Source organism: Narcine bancroftii, chromosome 2, assembly GCF_036971445.1.
Source record: "Narcine bancroftii isolate sNarBan1 chromosome 2, sNarBan1.hap1, whole genome shotgun sequence".
Classification (NCBI taxonomy): Eukaryota; Metazoa; Chordata; class Chondrichthyes; order Torpediniformes; family Narcinidae; genus Narcine; species Narcine bancroftii.
The window spans coordinates 114,393,815-114,414,554 of NC_091470.1; the positions used below are offsets into that span (position 1 = coordinate 114,393,815).

Consider the following 20,740-nt stretch of genomic DNA (forward strand, 5'->3'; position numbering starts at 1 on the left):
AGCATGCAAATCAAAGTTTCTCTCTCAACCTCAGTTCACACGACAATAAACAAAGCCATTCAATGAGGGTTTGGCTTGTCCTGTCCCTCATCATTTTCCTCTTGATGACAATATCCCCTCATTCCCTTAAGGGTTGAGGCTGGCCCTCAGAATGAGCAGCATATCCTGGTCGACCTGGAGTGTGGTTACCTTTCCTCCAGAGTTGGGCTGACCACCTCGCTGGAGCAGCAACTCCATGACTTGCATCTTGCCGTACTTGGCAGCGACGTGGATTGGGGTAAACCCTTTCTGCGGGCAGACAGACACAGCACGTCAGGACCACTTGAACATTTCCGGGAGTGACCATTTCCCATGTCCCCGTTCCTGACACTGATCTTTCAACTAATCTCCCTCTGTTCTTCAGCTGGGTGGCAAAGGACTTGTACTGGGCTATTTCTTCAGGGTATACTGCTGAATTCAAACCTACCTCTACAGTAGCAAAACATGAAAGTCTGCAGACCCCGTGGTTGAAGTAAACACACCAAGCTGGAGACACTCACCAGGTCAAACAGTGTTCTTTATAGAGCAAAGATAAAAATACAGAACCACTGTTTCGGGCTTGAGCCCTGCATCAACGAATGAGCAAAATGTGGGCAGGTGCCCAAGGTTATGCATCTTAATCTTTGCATCACCCTGGTCACAATCTCTTCTCACTGCTCGGTCATCTTTATTCAGGCACCTGCTGACATAGAGTTCATCCCTTGATGAAGAGCTCAAGCCTGAAACCTTGGTTATATACCTTTATCTTTGCAACATAAGTTTGACCTGCTGAGTTTCTCCAGCCTTGTGTTTTTACCTCTCTACAGTATCCAGGACATCCTCCTTATCCCAGGTTGTCCGAGGCCAATTGGGGTGCCATAACTCTGCCCCAGTCTAAATGAGGACTGACCACCCTTTCCTATCCCTTCCCTCTTAACACCTCAGGTTTCTTTTTTACTCTCCCACCCATATTTACCTGTGACCTGTTGGCCTGTGCTCCTCCTCCTGCCCCTTCTTCTCTCTTCTCTTTCCCTCATCATTTTATTTCAAGCGCCTGCCTGCTTTTTGACAAAGGCCTCAGGCCTGAATCTTTGCTTCCTGTAGACCCTGTGTGACTTGCTGAGTTTCCACAGCACTTTTGTGCGTGGCTTTACCCTTTGGGGAAGTTCACTCCATCTGCTTTGATCTGAATGGACTAGCTGTTAATGAATAGCCCACGTACCTTTGTCATTCTGGTCAGCGAAGCGCCGTGGTCCAGCATGACTTTTGCCACTTCTGCATGCCCTTCCCGTGAGGCAATGTGCAGGGGTGTGTGGCCCGAGGTGGTCGTCGACTTCGGGCATGCTCCATTCTCCAACAAGAGCTTGACGACCTCCAGGTGGCCCAGGCGAGCGGCGCAGTGCAGGGGGGTCTGATCATCCTGCATGGAGCACAGAGGCTGTGACAGAAGCCATTTACCTTCTCTCCCATTGGTGAGATCACGCACCATCAGATTCAAGGGCCCCCCCCCCCCACCATTATCATGTCCCCAAACGGTCCTCACGTGAATAAACATTGTCTTTACTCCATTCTCTCTTTGAATCTACAATCCGGGGCTTTTAACCACTGTACTATGTTTGGATTAACTAGCTGGAATGATCACAAAACAAATCATCTCGATGCACCTCGCTACGTGACAACTTGAACTGTGACAGTACACGATGCAAATCTCAGAGTTTGTGTGGGAATTGAAATTCAATCAAGCAGTACAAAGGGATTGCAGGAAGGCCACAATGTCCTGCCGTGCCATGAGACATCACGGGCCGGCTGCTCTCTCTGCTACCGGATGTTCATTAAATCTGCAAGGATTGTCCGGGATGAGCTCCGTTCCACCAGCTCAATGTCTTCACCTCCTGTCTGGAAGTGAAGACGATTTTCTTCATTTTCCAGATTTTATTATTTCAGATTATAATGGGAAAATGTTTCCAAAGGTTTTATTTTTCTGTGGCTTTAAAGGAGATACAGGAGGATCAAAGCCAGCACCACCAGGCCGAGGAAAAACTCATCCCACGGGCACTGAGAATGCTGAACGGCCAAACATCCAAAACTCTCATATTCATGAAACAATATTTATTTGTACACATGAAATATTTGTCCTGTTTATGTATTGCCCGTCTGAATATGTGTTATGTCTGGGTGTGTGTGTCTGTGTGTTTTACACCGAGGGGTTGTACTTGTGCAATCAGACGACAATAAACTTGATAATCGATTGGTCAAATACAACCCAACAAAACAGTGTTCTCCGGTCCTCGGTGCAAAACATAGACACACACCCAGACATAACACACACACACACACACACTCACACTCACAGACAAACAATACATATGCAGGTCAAAGTATTTCATCTATACAAATAAATATTGTTTTGTGAATATGAGAGTCTCGGATGGTGAGTGGGAGCAGTTCCTTTGGTCGTTCAGCGTCCTCACTGCCCGTGGGAAGAAACGGTTCCTCAGCCTGGTGGTGGTGGTTCTGATCCTCCTGTATCTCTTCTCTGATGGCTGCAGGGTGTTAGAGGGGGGTCTTCAACAATTTTGCACGCCCTCTTCAGACAACGATAAGTTTGACTCGTCTTAACTTTTATCTATCTGAACTCAGACTTTCAGTGAGCTGACCTTTCCGGCGGAGGCTGTGCTGAAATACAAGATCTGCCAGAATTTTGAGCTAACAGTTAGCTACTGGAACAACTTAGGAGGTCAGACAGCATCCGTGAAGGGAAGTAGTCAGTCAATATTTTACGTTTCGTGGGTTTATGGAAACTGTGTGCTGCCTGTTAATAATCCTTCCAGCTGATTGGTTAACTAGTTTTTCCTGTCCACACCATTGGTTCCCACTTCTCAATGAGTTCCACCCTAAAACCTAGTTCAAAATTCAATGAGAGAGCAAAATCAACCCCAATGTCCTGAGTGCAATTCAGACAGCAGGGTAAATAGAGCAAGGCACTTGTAGGCCAATGTGTTAAAAGCTAATGTCAAATTAATAGGACCCAATGATTGAAGAGCAGTTCGCACAACTGCTTGTGACTTCACAATTCCCCATCCTGGAGGTTAGAAAGCAAGAATGGAAGAGCAGAGAAAATTCAGCTTTAACATAATTTTCCATGTAAACTGAAATAACGAGAAAATGCATGAGATCAAACAAAAACATCGCGAAAGGCTTGAAGCAAAACATTCTCAATCAAGTTCAGCATTACTCAAAAAACACTTTACTGTGCGAGAACGAATCATACACAGGGAGACAAAGAGATGAGAAACTGGATCTCCAAACACGCACACCCAGAAACAGTAACAACTGCAACCACATTTGTACTCTCACACACCCACTCCCTTTCACGATGCACAGTGTTTAAAGGCAGACACAAATGCACACAGGCAAACAGACACAATCAATGTGGGACGCATGCACACGCACAAGCCCAATTACGCTATGTTTATGCTGATTATCAAATATTCAGATATCCTTGCACTGTCATCTCTTTCATCACCATACATGCACACGCCACCCTTTCTCTTGCGCCTGGACACAGGTCTCGTCTGACACTCACTTTGGCTTTGGCATCGACCTGGGCCTTGTTTTGGAGTAGGAAGCGTGCCACCTCAGTCTGCCCCGCTCTGGCTGCCATGTGCAATGGAGTCTCTACTTTCTGCAGCAGATAATCAAAATAAACAGGAAACAGAAAATTTACCCCAAAGAAACGGCTCCTGGGAAGAAGACCCAAGTCCGAGTCGAGGCCTGCTGTTAGGGGGCCTGTGACCTTGCAGAGGTTGGTTGATGGCTGGGCTTGTGATCGCTCTCAGGACACCTGCTACCCATTGTCCACGACCTCAGTCTAAACATAGGTTTTGGCTTCACACGAGCCCTCAGTTTGGGATCTGGAAGCTTGGATAGGCCCATGGGCTACACTGAAGCAGTCCAAACCCCGCCCCTTACTTTCTCCTCCTCTTTAGCCCCATGCCTCCCACCTGCCCTCCTCTACCATCTCTACTTGCCGTCACCCATACCTTCATTCCTCCAGCTCCCAACCCCCTTGCCTTCCTTCTTCCTATTGGACTGCACCTTCCTCAGGCTGCTTCATCTCGTCCCATCCCCTCTCATCTTACAGCTGGTTCCATTTCATTTCCCCCCTACCCCCCCCATTCACCCATCAACCTGTGATCCTCTCCCAGACCCATTTATCTGGCTTATTCCTGAGGAAGGGTCTCAGCCCGAAACTCAAACTGTCTATCGGCTTCTGCAGATGCTGCCTGACCCACCAAGTTCCTCCAGCACTTTGTGTGTTTCCCCATTTTTTTTTTAACCTCCCTGGCATGATAACACCATCGCAGTTCTTGGTTTGGGGGGGATGGGGGGTGGGGGAGATGGGATAAGGCCTGGCTTGTATTCCCCAGCCCCCTCTATCAATGGGAACAGAAAGCAAAGAAGCAAGCAGCAAAAAATGTAAGACTGCAGCCCAAAAAGGAGCAGGAGAAGCAGAGGGAGATTCAAAATGTACCTGAACTCCTCAACTTAGAATAACTGGGTGTAAATCAAGAATGGAAATTTAAATTGGCGTAGATGCCTTTAAAACTCATCAAATCCAAGGGACGTTTAGATTACATGAGAACCCTATAGAACAGTTCAGGGCCTTTGGCCCCTAACATGGTGCCAAACCATATAAACCTGCTCAACCATCCCTATCCCACACCAATAACCCTCCATTTTTCTTGCATCCATGTGCCTATTTTTAAATGTCCCTATTGTACCAACCTCCACCTCTGTTCCTGGCAATATATTCCAGGCACCCACAATTCTCTGTGTAAAAATCTTACCCCTGACATCTCCCTTAAACTTTCCTCCCCTCACTTTACATAGATGTTATCTGTAATTCACTACTGTCATCCTTGGAGAAAGGTGCTGGCCATCTACCCTAGCCATGCCTCTCATAATCTTGTAGATGTCTATCAAGCCCCTGCTAACCTTGCCTCATAAGACTTATTTTCCAATCATTGTAAATCTCCTCTGCACCCCCTATTTTGCATCCACATCCTTCCTGTATTGAGGTGACCAAAACTGAACACAATGTTCCGTGTGGTCTCACCAGAGATTTACAGAACTTCAACATCATCTCACAACTCTCGAACTCAATCCCCCGATAAATGAAGTCCAGCATCCTTTAGGTCTTCTTACTTACCCTATCAAACTGCACAGCGACCTTGAAAGAACTTTTATCTTGGCATCTGTGCATTACAGTCATAGGATTGTACTGCACAGAAAGAGACGCCTTGGCCCATCTTATCTGTGCCAACCTTAGCGCTTGACTACATTTATCCCACTTGTCATCATTGGGTTTGTGTCCTGTGCCTTTTTTTTAAAAATATTTTTGTAAGAATTTTATTTGTTTCGAAACTTTATTTATTAATTTTAACATATGAAGAAAGTAAGTAATTCACGTACAGAAAAAATACAAAATAAAGTAATACAAGTACAAAGTAATATAGTTAATACAATACCAATCTCGGCATCTCCCCCTAACAACTAAAAACTAAGACTAAAAAAAAAATTATTTTTAACCCCTAAACCCCCCCCCCATCCCCACGATAAAGAGTGAAGAATTAATGCTATTAGTATAATAAAAACAATATACATCTTAAAAAAAAAGATCGATATTATATATAAGAAAAAACCAAAAAAATATTAAGTATTAATTATTAATCCAAAAATTTTTTATTATGTAAAAATATATATAAAAAAACAAAAACATAAAGAACTTAAACGAAAAAAAAACAACTAATAATAAAAAAACTAAAAAAAAGAAAAAAAAAGAAAACATATATAGAAAAAATATATAATAAAAAAAAGTTTTTTTAAAGAAAGAAAATGATTAGTTCAAACTTATTTAAATTGTATATAATCAATAAATGGGGTTGACTTTAACTCATAAAAAGACATCTTATCTTGTATAGAAAAAGATTTTCTTTCCATAACCAAACAAAACTTCATCTCTGAATACCACCTATCTAAAGACAATACATTTCTATTCTTCCAAGTAATCACTATACTTCTGTGCCTTTGACCAGTCTGAAAGCCACTTAAACAGAGTAATGGTGTCCAAATATTAACCATTGGAAGAGACACCCTTCAGATGGAAAACTGGGATTGAAATGGTGAAGAGGCCACGAACCCCCTGTGGCCCTGTTGTTGAGGAGGTTTGGAGGAATCAGAAAATTTTGGGCAGGATAATTCCAGCAGGTTTCTCAGTGGAGCTCAGCATGAAATGCACCCTTCTGTGAATCCGCTGGTAGGAAGAACCTCCCTTGGTCATCAGTTCAGTGTCCAGCTCCAAGATGGGAGTGCATGGCAGGCCCAGATTGTGTGGCCATCAATGGCTGATGGGAAGCATCGAGGGGTCTTATCTCCACTGCTGACGATTGGGACAGGTTGGTAGCAGTGGGCTCTGGGACCACATTTTGGGTCACGGACCCTGGTGGCACAGGGACCAATGGTGGAGTAACGCTTGGCTTTTCTATCTCCCACCAAGCCCATACATCTGGCAGAGCAGGGTCAGCCGCAGCAGAGGTGGTTACAGTAATGCTGGAGATGCATCAATCACTGGGAGAGCGAGAGGCGGTGAAGACTGGTTGTGACCAGTGTAAATGTGACAGTCACCTGGTGACCCGGGATGCCATAGCCACAGAGTATGCTTTCACTGGGACTACAACAACTGTTTGTGCTGAATTGCTTGCTCCTGCCGAATTGAACCAGATAGTCAGCAATGTTGCCAGAAACCCAATTTGACCACAATTGGTTCTTACATCCAAAATGATGCTGGACTTTTTTTTGTTGTTGTGTCTGAATAGCAAGCGGAACAGAGATTTTCGGAAAAATGCAACAAGCCATAAAGCTGCATTGGCGTGTAACCTGGCATTTAATCCTGAACTTTAAGTGCTGTCTGTGTAGAGTTTGCACGTTCCCCCTCTCATTCTGGTGGCTTCTGGTGGCTGCTTCATTTTCCCACAACATCTCAAAGACGTGCTATGAGAATGCGGAGAGAATAAAAGTGGGATTCAGGAACTGGTCAGTGCAGGCTCAATGGGCTGAAGGGCCTTGACATATCTCACTATTATCCATGATTTTAAAACACCCAGGAACACATTCAATGAATGTTGCCATCGTGCAAACCAGGTCTCGAGCAAAAGACATTTGCTGCAGACAGGAACATACAAAACAGGAGCAGGAGGACATTCAGTCCCTCAACTCGTTTGCCCCGACTGTTCTAACCTTATTACCTCCCTCTCCCTTGTCACCTTCACCACTGACGTCCAAGACACCTTTTTGCCACCAACTTCCTCAGAAAATTCCAAAGCTCCTCCTCTCCTCCATCTGAAGTGACAAGTCATTTCAACATCATTCCCTCCAAATACCTCTGAGAAAAATCCTCTCACCTCATCAGTGTTCCTCAGAATGCCCCACATTTCAGTAAGACCATCTCTCATTCTTCTAAACTCCAACCCATATTCAGTGCCAACCACTCACCACATTGGACACGTTGGGGGAGGCTCCATGCTGTAGCAACTTGGTGACAACATTGAGGTTTCCCATGAAGGCAGCAACGTGGAGCGGCGTCAACCCTGACTGTAAAACAGAGGGAGGGAGATGCAATTTATAAGTTTATTAATGTGCTGGACAGACCCAACGGTTTACCTTCCACTTCACCAGCTCAGGCCATTGATCTTCTTCCTTGAAAAGACACCACATGGTCACTTTAGATTATATTTTATTTATCGCTGATACCTTTTGTGGTGTATCTGTTAAAAAGAATTGGGAAAAGACCTTGGCTTCTGAACACTTTGAGCTATTGCTTTGAATTCTTCATTATGGCGTCAATGTGGTTGGACTGGGGTGGATTGTTGGCGACCTCTTCTCCTATTTTGAAACTGTTCATCATCTCCACCTCACACCTCGGGATGTGTGTTCTGCTCCATTTGCTGGGGTCATTGGCCAGCTCCCTCATTTTGAGGTGGTTATCCAGGTAATATTCACGGTTGGTGTAGCGGCTAGCCCAACGCCTTTACAGCGATCAGGACCAGACCGGGGCTCGAATCCCGCACTATGAGGAGTTTGTACATTTTCCCCGTGTCTGCATGGATTTTCTCCAGGGGCTCCGGTCTTCTCCCACCAATCAAAACGTACCAGGGGTGTAGGTTAATGGGGTGTAAATTGGGCAACGCAGACTCATGGGCTTAAATGGCTTGTTACCGTGCTGCATGTCTAAATTTTTAAATAATTTCTAAGAACTCATCGAGTCGGGCGGTGTGGTGAATGAATCACGCTTAAACAACACCAGCAAGCAGGGTTCTCATCCGACACAGTCTGAAAAGAGTTTGCACATTCTCCCCGCGTCTGTGTGGGTTTCCCTGGGTGCTCCAGTTTTCTCCCACCCTCCAAAACGGATCGGGTTGGTAGACTAATTGGTGTATTTCGGGGGCACAGGATCCTGGGAAGGAAGGTCCTGTTACCATGCTGTAGGTCTAAATATAACAATAAACGATACGACTTACTTCCTGTCCTTCCTTTGGATTCAGAAGCTGATGCCAGCTCTTCCCTTTCATTCATGGCCCTCTTCAGAACAGAATGCTAAACAAAATCAGAAAACCCGGGAAATACTCAGCAGGTCAGGCAGCAGCTGTGGAGAGAGGCGCAGAATTAACGTTTCAGGTCAAAGACCTTTCATCGCAACTGACAAAGGGACCATGATCTGAGACGTTCACTCTGTTTCTTTCTCTCTCTTCGCAGCTGCCGCTGAGATTTTCCAGCATTTGCTGATTTTACAATCCGTAACCACAGTGCTGAGGGTGAGATGGGACAGATTTTCAGGTGCTTTTAGGTGGAAATATCATCAACAATCAGCTCTGCTCTAACCATGTTCATGGCAAGGCCAAGGTGGTGCATGAACACCTTGCCTTCCTAAGAAACCTAAAGACATCTCCAATGTCTCTCACTAATAATTACAGAAAGTATCCTATCTGAATACATCAGAGTGTGGTTCAGGAAACCACCCTGCCCAAGACCATCTCACACCAACCTCCTCCTCCTCCTCCCCCTCCCCATCAACTGCATCAAAACGTCCCACTTCATCGGGAAAGCTGCCAACATTATCTAAAACAAAGCTTTTTCCCCTCTGTATTTCAGTACAGAGAACAATAAGCAACATTTTTGATTTCTATTAATATCGGAATTTTGCTTTTGAAATACAGCAGAAAGCAGAGGTCGAGATCTCCTTTCCTCTCCATTAGATATCTTATGCTTGGGAATCTCATCCCAAGACAGTGTCTTCCTTCCATTCTAATGTCAGGATCTTTAATTCAAGAAAGGTGGATCCTCTTTCAATAGAAAGCAGAATAATTGGAAATGGCATTTATTTATTTATATACTCCAATTTTTTTTGATTGGTTGCTTGGGGTTGTCGGATGCTAGAATTCTGTAGAATGGGAATTTTACTGCAGTTGAAGTTTTTACAGAGCAAATTCTTGTGCCCCCCCCACCCCACTCACCTCAGTTACAGCTTCCAGTGAGGCTCCGTGTTTCAGTAGCAGATCCATCACTCTGACGTGATTCTTCTTGCATGCGATATGCAGCGGAGTGAAACCATTCTAAAAAATGGACAGCGAGGTGGAATATTAGATTCAGCAAGCTCTAGTGAATAACGCAGCGCAACCCTGACATGAGGGAGCAACACTGAAGTTGAGTGCCATTGTGTTGTGTTGCATGAAAGAGGCCCTTTGGCCCAAATCATCCATGCTGATCAGGCTCCACTTCAATTGGGCGATTCTCTCGCCTACCATGGGCCGATTCATTTGGTGATGGGGTTGGGGCAGGAATAGAACACGGCAAACTAACCATCACAGGCTCAGACGTTCTGTCCACGGAATACATCTACGTGAGGCCCTACCTCAAGAAGGCGGCCGACCTCATAAAGGACCCCCCATCATCCTACTCACAACCTTTTCTCACTGGTCCCTTCGGCCAGAAAGTACAAAAGCCTGAAGACCTGCACTTCTAGGTTCAAGAGCAGTCTCTTTCAAACAGCGATCAGGGTCTGAAACCTCCCCATGTTACACTATTCACACCCCAAAAAGGACTGTCTGCACTGTTCCAAGTCACTTTGCTGGCACAGGATTGTTGTGAATATTTATTAGTTATCTTGCGATTTATTGTCTCTTTAAATTTAATTTAATTAGTTGACTGATATAGTTTTTCTTCACAACTATCTGTTTGGCTGCAGGTATGTGTACATTGTACAATGTGCATGACAAGAAATTAACATTGAGTGTAAACTTGCCATTCCATGATTAACAAAAATAAAAACTTGCATTTCCATCGCGCTGACAACAAAATGAAAGTTGTGCAGGTTGGTGGGTTAATTGGCCACTATAAATTTGCCCCTTGTGCGTAAGGTGAGTGGGAGAACCTGGGGGCAGTTGATGGCAATGTGGGGAGAAGGTCGGGCAGTGAGGCTGAGTAGGGAAATGGATCAGCTTATTATTAAATGGCGGGGCAGACTCAATGGGCTGAATAGCCTATTTTTTCCCCTCATGTCCATAAGATCATAAGACTTAAGAACAGAAATAGGCCATTCAGTCCATTGATTCTGTCTTGTTGTCTTATGGAGTGCTTAGTAGATGGAAATGCATGTCCAGATGGAGAAGGCATCAATCAGGTGACCAGGTTGGTCAAAGGGGTTATCTTTGAGAGAATATCTGGAGGATGAGGGAAATGGCGCCGTGGAGGTTTAGGATACTAACATTGGGGAAAGCTTGTCTATTGACACCATATTTTTCTCCTTAATGGAGCAGATCCGGTATTTGTTCCTAATCAATCTCTTCTTTCACATGCAGACTCACCAGAGCCCTGGCACTGGGTCTTGCTCCCTTGTCCAGAAGGACCTTGGCCACCTTGTGGTGCCCACAGTGAGCAGCCACATGGAGTGGGGTCAGGTTGTCGAGTGTGACGTCATCAATTTCAGCTTTGTACTGGAGCAGGAGTCGGACGCAGTCCAGGTGGTCACCCTGAGCTGCCATGTGGATGGGGGAGAGGCCATTCTGCAGGGAAAGGGAGGAAGAGAGAATTGGCAGCACACAGTGCATCCATGGTGGAGGCAGGATGGACCAGCCAGACTCCTGGCACCTGCTGTCTTACTTCACACCAGGTGTAAATCCATACATTCATTTAAACAAGGAGTCAGCACACACATCCCAAGAACCAACATGCACCAACACATAGATTAATCACACAAGCCCATGCGGTATTAGAGACATAGGGATGATGGCACAAAGTGTATGCCTGGCCTGGTAGACACACCACACAGCAGTGATTTTCAAACTACCCCCCAAACTCACATTCTACCTTAAGTAATCCCTATGCCATAGGTGGTCTGTGATTAATAAGGGATTGCTTAAGGCGGGATGTGAGTGGGAAGGGAAGGTTGAGAATCACTGGTCTAGATCCAATTGTTACTGAAATATTTTGCTTGAGAAAAATTGTCATTTGCCCATTTCCTTTAAAGTTATGAAACCGTGCACAGAACGAGTCGATTAGGGACGATTAAAACAGTGGTTTTCAAACTTTTTCTTCCCACCTACGTCACACCTTAAGCAATCCCTTACTAATCACGGAGCACCGATGGCATAAGGAATACCGAAGGTGGAATGTGGATTTAGGGGGCAGTTTGAAAACCACTGCCAGACACTCACCAAGAAAACATACATGGATGATTACATAGAGCCTAATATTCTTTCATTTCAACAATATATAAAACAATAAATAGTCTATTTGTGCCTGTCACCCGACTAATTTGCTTTGACTGTATTATAAATGGGAGGGTAGTCTGTGCATGTAGCTTAGCAGGAACAGTCTGGTGGGGCATTGAAGGAACCAGTGTGGGATTGGTCAATGATGGAACTGGAGTCTGTGAGCAAGGGAGTGCAGGAACTGGAGTTTGGGGCTGGGTCGGGGATGGATCAGAACAGGATGGGGACGGGACTAGGGTGTGGAGTTAGAAGTCTGATTGGAACCAGCACCATGAATGATTTGCCTGGATGTACCATGGCTTGTATTTAAAATAGCCTTCGGAAGTCACACCCAGACCAAGTGGGTGTGGGGTAGTGTGGACCTTGTGCTGCCTTCTCTGTCCAACTTGCCTGCCCTTACCTTGGTCTTGGCCATGATCGGAGCGTTGCGATCTAATAGAATCTCAGCAATCTGCACATGGCCGTTCCTGACAGCGCAGTGAAGAGGCGTCAACTCATCCTGCACAAAGAACATGCTCACACAATGTAAACACCAGTCTTAGCAAAGGGCTTTGATGCATTCGGAAGGGTCAGGATGCATCTGACAAACCAATCAAGCACATTCACCACTTCGATGAGACAGTACTTCATACAGTCTGAGGTCTCCCCCCAACTATTGGTCTACAGCCTGAATGACACTGGCCAGAGAGCTGTAGGTGCCTTCCAGATGCAGTCCACATACGCTGGGGTGGCTGCAGACTGTGGTAAATGCAGGGATGAGTGTGACACTTCCTGAGAAGACTGAAGTGGGCAAGGCTACCGGCCACCATCATATCAACCTTCTCAAGGAGCTCTATCAAGAAAGTCCTGGCTGGCTGTATCACAGTGTGATACGGTTGCTGCAGAGAAATGGATCAGAGGTCAATCCACAGGAACATAAAATAAAAGTGGCAGAGAGGATCACTGGAGTCTACCTCCTTTCCCCCACCCCCCCACACACACACATTGATGTTTTCTATCAGGATTGTTGTCTGAAAAGGATGCGCAAAATCGATGAGTTTCCCTTCTATCTGGCACAGAGCATTTCTCAGTTACTCCCGTCAGGAAAGAGATACAAGAGTATTGGAGCCAGCACCACCAGGCTGAGGAACAGCTTCTTCCCACAGGCAGAGAGAAAATGCTGAATGACCAAAGGAACTGCTCACTCACCCTCCGAGACTCTCATATTCATGGAATAATATTTATTTATTTGTATATAGGAATAGTAGTCCTGTCTAGGTATTGTTTATCTGTGTGCGTGTTATGTCTGGTTGTCTGTCTGTGTGTTTTGCACCAAGGACTGGAGAACCCTGATTCGTCAGGTTGTACTTGTGCAATCAGAGGCCAATAAACTTGACAATGGGCTGGGGTTTAGGGTTAGCAGGGAGAGATAGGAAAGGTAGGTCAGAGAAAGTCATACCAGAGTGGTTTCACTTCTGAGTGCCCAATAGGTCAGCCCAGTTAAAGACTCTTTGGTTCATCAGATCTGTGCTGGAGGTCAATTCCTCCTATTCACTTCACCTCTTTTATCCTTCTGCTCAATTCTCACTCATGGATTTAACAAGGCTCCCCGTGAAAGTTGTTAAGGGCAGATACTTCAGTGCCTGATCATTCTCCCGACTTCCCATTGGATTTACAACCTCTGAACCTGCGTTGTTCCAAAAGTGGAAACACCTATCCTATCAAACCCCACTGGAATTTAACTGGGACATCTCTCCTTCCTGCCTCTTCTACATGAGTGGTTTCAAGCACTAAATCCTTCCCAACAGTTACTGTATCTGACTTCTGGTATCATTCTTTAAAAATTTAAACATACAATGCAGTAGCAGGTCCTTCCGGCCCATGAGCCCAAGCCTCCAAAATGCCCCAATTGACCTACAACCCCGGTAGGGATTTTGAAGGGTGGGAGGAAACTGGAGCACCTGGAGGAAACCCATGCAGACATGGGGAGAACGCACAAACTCCCTGTGGACAGCGCCGGATTTGAGCCCGGGTCACGGCCCTGTAACAGCGCTGTACTAACCGTTCTTCTTCCTTAATGTTATATTCAGAATTGGTCACAATACCTCAAATAGCTAACTAGAGTTAAAATCGATTGATTGCAAATTCATTCTTTGTAATTCAATAAATGAATCCAAGGCATGCGCACGGACCTCAGGATTATGTGAAATACTGTAACATTTTGTAATCTGTCATCATTGAAACAATATTCTGCTCTTCTCCCTTCCGAAGCAGATAATCTCAGATTTCCCTACGTGTTCTGCCTGCCAAATTCTTGCCTACTCTCTCCCTTTCAAAACCCCTTTGCATCTTCCTCACAACTCACTTTCGAACTTGTCATTGTATTCGTGTCCTTTCATTCAAGTCATTGGTATAGATTAGAATTATTTCAGGCCCCAGCCCACAATGTATGCCTTGCCGATGTAAAATAATTACATTTCTTTCTTTAGTAAAATAATTACATTTCTTTCTTTACTGTTAGTTAGCCAAACCACTAAGTGGTACCTCCAAGGTCTTATTTTGTGCAGGCCCCTTTTTACATGACACTTCATTGAACGCCTTTTGGAAACCCAAAGCACTATATCCATTGAAGAACAAAATAACTGCAGATGCTGAACTATGAGCAAACTATGAGCTGCCTGGGGTACTCAAGGGGTCGGGCAGCATCTGTGGGTAGAAATGGTCAATTAACGTTATAGGTTGGGAGCTTTAAATTTTAAAATTTAATTATACAGGACAGTACCAGGCCCTTCCAGCCCACGCTGCCCAAATATACCCACAAACCCCAAACGTCTTCAGAATTTGTCGAGTGTTTCAAAAAGATTTGTTCAAAAAGATTTCTGTATTTCATCTGTCTCCCTCTAAGGATCTGATGTTTAATTTAAATACTCTTCCCTGGAAAGCTTAGGTGATTTTTCCCATGGTTAGGAAACTGTTTTGTCCCTCACTATGTGAAGAAGCTCACATCCCCCCTCCCCCACCAACCCCCCCCCCCCCCCCCCAGTTGCACCCACCTTTGTACGGGCATCAATCTGGGCTTCTCGATCCAGCAGAAACCGGACCATGTTGGTGTTCCCTCTTCGTGAAGCAATGTGCAGCGCTGTGATTCCATTCTGAACAGAACAAACGTGAAAAAAATAGAAGACTCGTGGAGTCGCACATAACAGAAGTAGGCCCTTTCCCAACTCATTCATGACAACCAAGTTGTCTCCCTGAACTCATCCCATTTGCCCACATTTGATCCAGGTCCTTCTAAATATTCCCAATACATGTATCTGCCTATATATCTTTTAAACGTTGTAAATGTACCAGCCTCTACCGCTAAAGGGAACTCATTCCGCACACTCACCACCCTCAGTATGAAAAGAGCTGGGACCTTTTAAATCTTTTCCCTCTCACCTTAAATCTATGCCCTGTGGTGGCTCGCGGAGTCATGGGCAAGCCGTAGCAGATCTAACTGAGAGCTCTGGGTGCAGGGCAAGCCCACAGCCTGGCAGCTGACATCATAAAGGTCCTGAGAGTCACAAGGATCATTAGGTTCCGAGGGATTTAAATACACGCGAAATTTCTATTAAAGCCAGTTGGTTCAACTCACTTTCGACTCTGCATGGTTCTTTCGCTCGCTGCGTGCCTAGTGCGACTACAGCCCTCTAGTTTTAGACTCCCAAACCCCAGGGAAAAGTCTGTGATCATTCACCTCATGATTTTGTATGTCTGTAGGGTCACTTTTATACTCCAAGGAAACAGGTCTCACCAGATCCAACCTCTCCTTATTATGAGCCTGAATTCACATTGAATCTCCCTGGTCCACTGTCACCTCACTTAAAATAAAACCCTTCTGTTTGTGCTCCATGGGCCACGAGCCTCCACAACTGATCTTAATCTCACATTACAGGATCCAGATCTAGATCTGGTTTACTCCCTCGCGAAGCAGCTGACACACTGAGTGGCAATTGCCCAGATTGAAGGCAAGAAATGGATGCCAAGATGTCTGCAGGGCAAGTGTGGACTCATTCTGTGTCCGGAATCCACTAGTCACACATTGGGAGAGGGTGTTCACTGCCCAGCCTAGGAATAACCCTGAAGCTCTTTGCACATTCAGATCAGAGGCTCCAGGTTCAAGGATAGTTTTTGTCCTGCTGTTATCAGACTCTTAAATGGACCTCTCACTGGGAAAACTGAATGCTCTTGCACCGATTTAACGGTGATTTTCTCTATACCCTGCATTGCCTTTGTAATTCTAGACCCTGCACTGTTCTCTCTACCCTGCACTTTTGCTTTATTATTGCTGGACTGGTCTGAGTTGACTTGTCTGGACAGCATGTAAAATAAAGCTTTTCACTTTGCTTTGCTTCTCATGAAAATAAATAATTCAATTGAAACATTCGTGACGCTCTATATCAAAGACTGCAGTGTATAAGTACATATACTTGGGTATGAAGGTTGCTCCTCCAAACAATGGCTCACAACCTTATTTTCCCCACTCTCATACCACCTGAAGTAATCCCTTACTTTCTTTCTTTGGCTTGGCTTCGCGGATGAAGATTTATGGAGGGGGTAAATGTCCACGTCAGCTGCAGGCTCGTTTGTGGCTGACAAGTCCGATGCGGGACAGGCAGACACGGTTGCAGCGGTTGCAGGGGAAAAGGGTTGGGTTTTTCCCTCCTTTGCCTTTTGTCAGTGAGGTGGGCTCTGCGGTCTTCTTCAAAGGAGGTTGCTGCAGCCGAACTGTGAGGCGCCAAGAGGCACGGTTGGAGGCGACATCAGCCCACTGGCGGGGGTCAATGGGGCAGGCACCAAGAGATTTCTTTAGGCAGTCCTTGTATCTCTTCTTTGGTGCACCTCTGCCACGGTGGCCAGTGGAGAGCTCGCCTTACTAACCACAAAGCTAATGACATCCTATGCCACAGGTGCACTGTGGTTAGTAAGGGTTACTTCAGGTGGTATGTGAGTTAAAAAAAAAAATGGTTGCAAACACCTGGTCTAAAAGGGTGATAGGAGGCAGTAAGCTTGTTGGATAACTTATGCAGAATTGCATCTGGGTATGATCCTGTGCCTGAATCGAAGGGTGACAATGACTTGCATAGAACTCTAAGAACCAGTTAGCTCCTCCAACACGATCCATGTCAGTGATTCTCTGATTCCACAAGGTCCTCTTAGAAAAATAGCATTCACCTTGCTGACAAATTCAAAACGTGTTCAGCTTCCTGTTGTGTCCAGAATAGGTGGCCTCTCCTGATAACCTTTGCTTCCTATCCCTTCCCTCTTTCCTTCAGTTTCTGCTGAGGGTGTCTCCGTTAGCTCCTTCCCAAATACGCCTGCCCTCCCCATCCGAGAAATCCCGATAATTCCCAGCCAACATCCAGTCAGTAAGCCCTGAGGCACAAAGCATGCAGACTTTCCCCAGCACTGGTCCTGCCAGAGGCTCACAACTGGCTGGTTCAGGACTCCAGTTCATTTGCTGTTAACCCTTTCTGCGTCATTATGAATTGAACCAGCTGCCTCTTGCTCCAGAGGTGGAGGTTTGTCTCTCCTTGCCGTACCAAAGGTCACCTAGACTTCCTTGGGTTATAAAGCTGGGCTGACAGGGAGAAAAGAGGGTGACGGGGGAGACCAAGGAAGTCCACACAACAGCATGGACCCAAAATTCTTATTTTCTCCTACCTTGGGTGTGAAGTTGATGTTGGCCCCTCGCGACAATAACATGTGAGCCACGTTCAGCTTCTCATAGTGCGCTGCGATGTGAAGCGGAGTAAAGCCAGTCTGAAATGAGAACAATAATGAGCTGGTTTCTGTGACTTGTGAGGTTGTGAGTGCAGAGACACTTCAGTCATTATTGATGTCTCCCGGAGCAGAGCAGTACAGCCAATCTCGCTATTCAATTAGGCATAATGGTCCATTAACCTCACCCTTCCTTTCGAGAATGCACTTTTATTCTATATTGAGTGTAGAACTGGCATCAGGGTAGCAGTTAGATGGACTCCAGTGTATCCTGTGGGATGTGGATGTGCCAGACAGACCACAAGGAATGCAGAAGTCAGAAAAGCTTTCCACATTGGAATGCTGTCAAATCCATCAGTCCTGACTGCAGTGTCCACAGGCTATTAGTATTGCTGTTTACTCAGACCACGGGCAAGGATAGAGCCACCGACAAAACAACCCTTTAAAAAAAAAGGGCCGTCAACACTGAACTAGCAGCTGTGGTTAGTTCAACGGCACTTCCAACGTCAGGCCAAATGTACACACTGTCCTTAGCACATACATATTTACTGCACCAATTTGCTGGAGAAACTCAGCAGGTCCCGCTGCGTCCATAGGAAGCAAAGATAATATAACCAATGACAAAGGGCTCAGCCCCGAAATGTTGATTATATATCTTTGCCTCCTATGGACGCCGTGAGATCCTGCAGCATCTGTGTTTATTACAATTACAGCAGCTGCAGACTTCCTTGTTTTGCTCTGATTTACTGCATTATTTTCCATTAAAGACAGTCATCAACCATGAGAGATCTCACAATGTCCTGCTGACATACTGGTGATTGTACATGAGGTTGAACACACATAGGTTAAAAACACATTTATTAACTACATATTCAGCCATCTATGGTTGTCTTAACTTCAGAGATCTCAACTGTGGGGGCAGCACAGGTAGCTGTTACAGCGCCAGCGATTGGGACTAGGTTCGAATTCTGTGCCGGCCGTAAGGAGTTTCTCCCCGAGTCTGCATGGGTTTCCTCCGGGAGTTCAGATTTCCTCCCATCGTTCAAAATGCATTGGGAATTGTAGGTTAATTGGGCGGCACGGGTTTGTGGGCCAAATGGGTCTGCTACCGTGCTGGTGATGCAAAGCTCAGTAGCTGTCTGGGCAGTGAAGATCATGCAGACGTTTCAGAGACAGGTAAAGAATAGGGGGCAACACAGCAGACAGAATTTAATGCAGAAATGTGCACTATGGTACCACGTTTCTTCCCCCAAAGGTGTAGGAGATTGCTTGTGTTTAGGGAGATTTGCATATCCCTGTATGTGAACCGTCACAAGTTCACATGCAGGTACCACAGTCAAGTAGGAAGCAGGACATTGCAGGACCATTTGAGTCTAAAAGTAGACCCGTCTTGCTCCAATTATACAGGGCCCTGGTGGGGTTGCACAAGGAACAGAATGTACAGAACTGGTCTCCCTCCCAAAGGAAGGATATATTTACTATTGAGGGAATGATGCAATGATCACCACATTAATTCCTGGGAAGGCAGGTTCACAGAGCGAGTATAAACCACATACAGTGAGTCTGTACAGTAAATTTTAAAGAAAGATGGAAAATATGAAATAAGTTTTGACTCGCATTACTTTATTAAATTAATATTCTAAATTTTATTCTGACATTTATAGAACTCTGCAGCACAGTACAGGCCCTTCGGCTCACAATGTTATGTCGACCTACATATCCTTACCAAAAATCCCTCCTTACTTCATAACCCTCAATTTTTCTTCCATCCATGTGCCAGTCTATGAGTCTCTTAAATGCCCCTAATGACCCAGCCTCCACCACCACCCCTGGCAAGGCATTCCAGGGACCCACAACTCTGTAAAAAAAACCTTACCTCTGATGTCTCCTCTAAACTCCCCTCCATTCACTTTGTACAGACGTCCTCTGATGTTTGCTGCTCCCACCCTGGGAAAAGGCACTGGCTGTTCACCCTGTCTATGCCTCTCAGAATCTTGTAGACCTCTATTAAGTCTTGTCTCATCCTTCTTCTCTCCAAATAGAAAAGCCCAAGCTCTGCCTGTGATGATAGTGATCATGTTTGCAATGCAACTAGCAATGCCTCAAGGATTTTAGCTCCCATGTGATTTAACTTGGCTGTCAGCAGGGGAATGACACAGAGCAAGAGACTGTAGAAGTAAGATCTGTAATGGAGGCTTGCAGCCTCACGGCCTGCCTCATGGTGCTGTTTACAACAACTTTAAAAGAACCTTTTCCTTCACCCACGTGTTGACTAAGAACTCACATGTAAGAATACAAAATGAAACACAAAACATATTTTGCAACCCCGGAAACATACTGGTAAATCTCCTCTACACGCTCTCCATTTCTCAGGTTCTCAGATGCTGAACTGGACACCTATTTTCCACATCTGTTGGTCACAAGAATGATCCTTTGACTGCCTGGGAGGCTGTGCCTCTTCAATTCCATCTGTGCAGACCCATTCCAAGAAGTGTCCGTGTTTGCGGGCATGCCTTGGAGAGTGATCTGAAGGACTAATAGAACTTTAAGATAGAACTAAATGGAATGGAAACAGTTTATTTTCATGTGAACCAGGATGAAATGAAAAGCTTTCCAGACAAGTCAAACCACCCTGAAGTATAGAGAATGATTACATGCATTCAAGGAGAAGATGTGTTGGAAGCTGTTTGCAAATGTTGCCACATCTCCAGCACCACTTTAGTGTAGACCGTGATGTAATGAACTTGCAACTTTCTCCCTATGACCAGAAAGAATCCAGGCATGGTCACCAAGAAATTAAGTTGTTTACAATGAACATGTCACCACCAAACAGTCTATCCAGTCGGGATCAACCTGATCTTAGTTTAATATTATACACTTATGTGTGATACGGGAAGAAAGGCATTAAGATGAGTGAGGATTTCTCATGATCTCAGGTTCTAGCAAAGTTATTAACAAAGACTTGGGGAAGCAGTTGGCTGGTGTAGGTCACCAGAAAATAAACCCTCTCCTCTCCACAAATTGTTTGAGAAGGACGGGCAGAGGAGACAACTCATAGGATGATGGCCATGGTGGCAGACCAATTCTGAAGTTGAGGGCTGCTGCCGACTGCAGTCAAGGGACCCGCACCAGGCTGTAGATATTGGAGACTGGCT

The 20,740-nt window shown here is 45.3% G+C and overlaps 1 protein-coding gene across 1 annotated transcript in view; it reads right to left on the minus strand.

Annotated features, from left to right (window-relative positions):
- LOC138754171 (ankyrin-1-like) overlaps positions 1–20,740 on the minus strand; it is a 173,468-nt gene that overhangs the window by 109,426 nt on the left and 43,302 nt on the right. Inside the window, exons 7-15 of the mRNA XM_069918051.1 lie at positions 17,529–17,627; positions 14,879–14,977; positions 12,247–12,345; positions 10,941–11,138; positions 9,591–9,689; positions 7,573–7,671; positions 3,605–3,703; positions 1,241–1,438; positions 190–288 (exon numbers count right to left, since the gene is read on the minus strand). Coding sequence (XP_069774152.1) covers positions 190–288; positions 1,241–1,438; positions 3,605–3,703; positions 7,573–7,671; positions 9,591–9,689; positions 10,941–11,138; positions 12,247–12,345; positions 14,879–14,977; positions 17,529–17,627 — 1,089 coding nt within the window. The remainder of the gene's footprint in view (positions 1–189; positions 289–1,240; positions 1,439–3,604; positions 3,704–7,572; positions 7,672–9,590; positions 9,690–10,940; positions 11,139–12,246; positions 12,346–14,878; positions 14,978–17,528; positions 17,628–20,740) is intronic.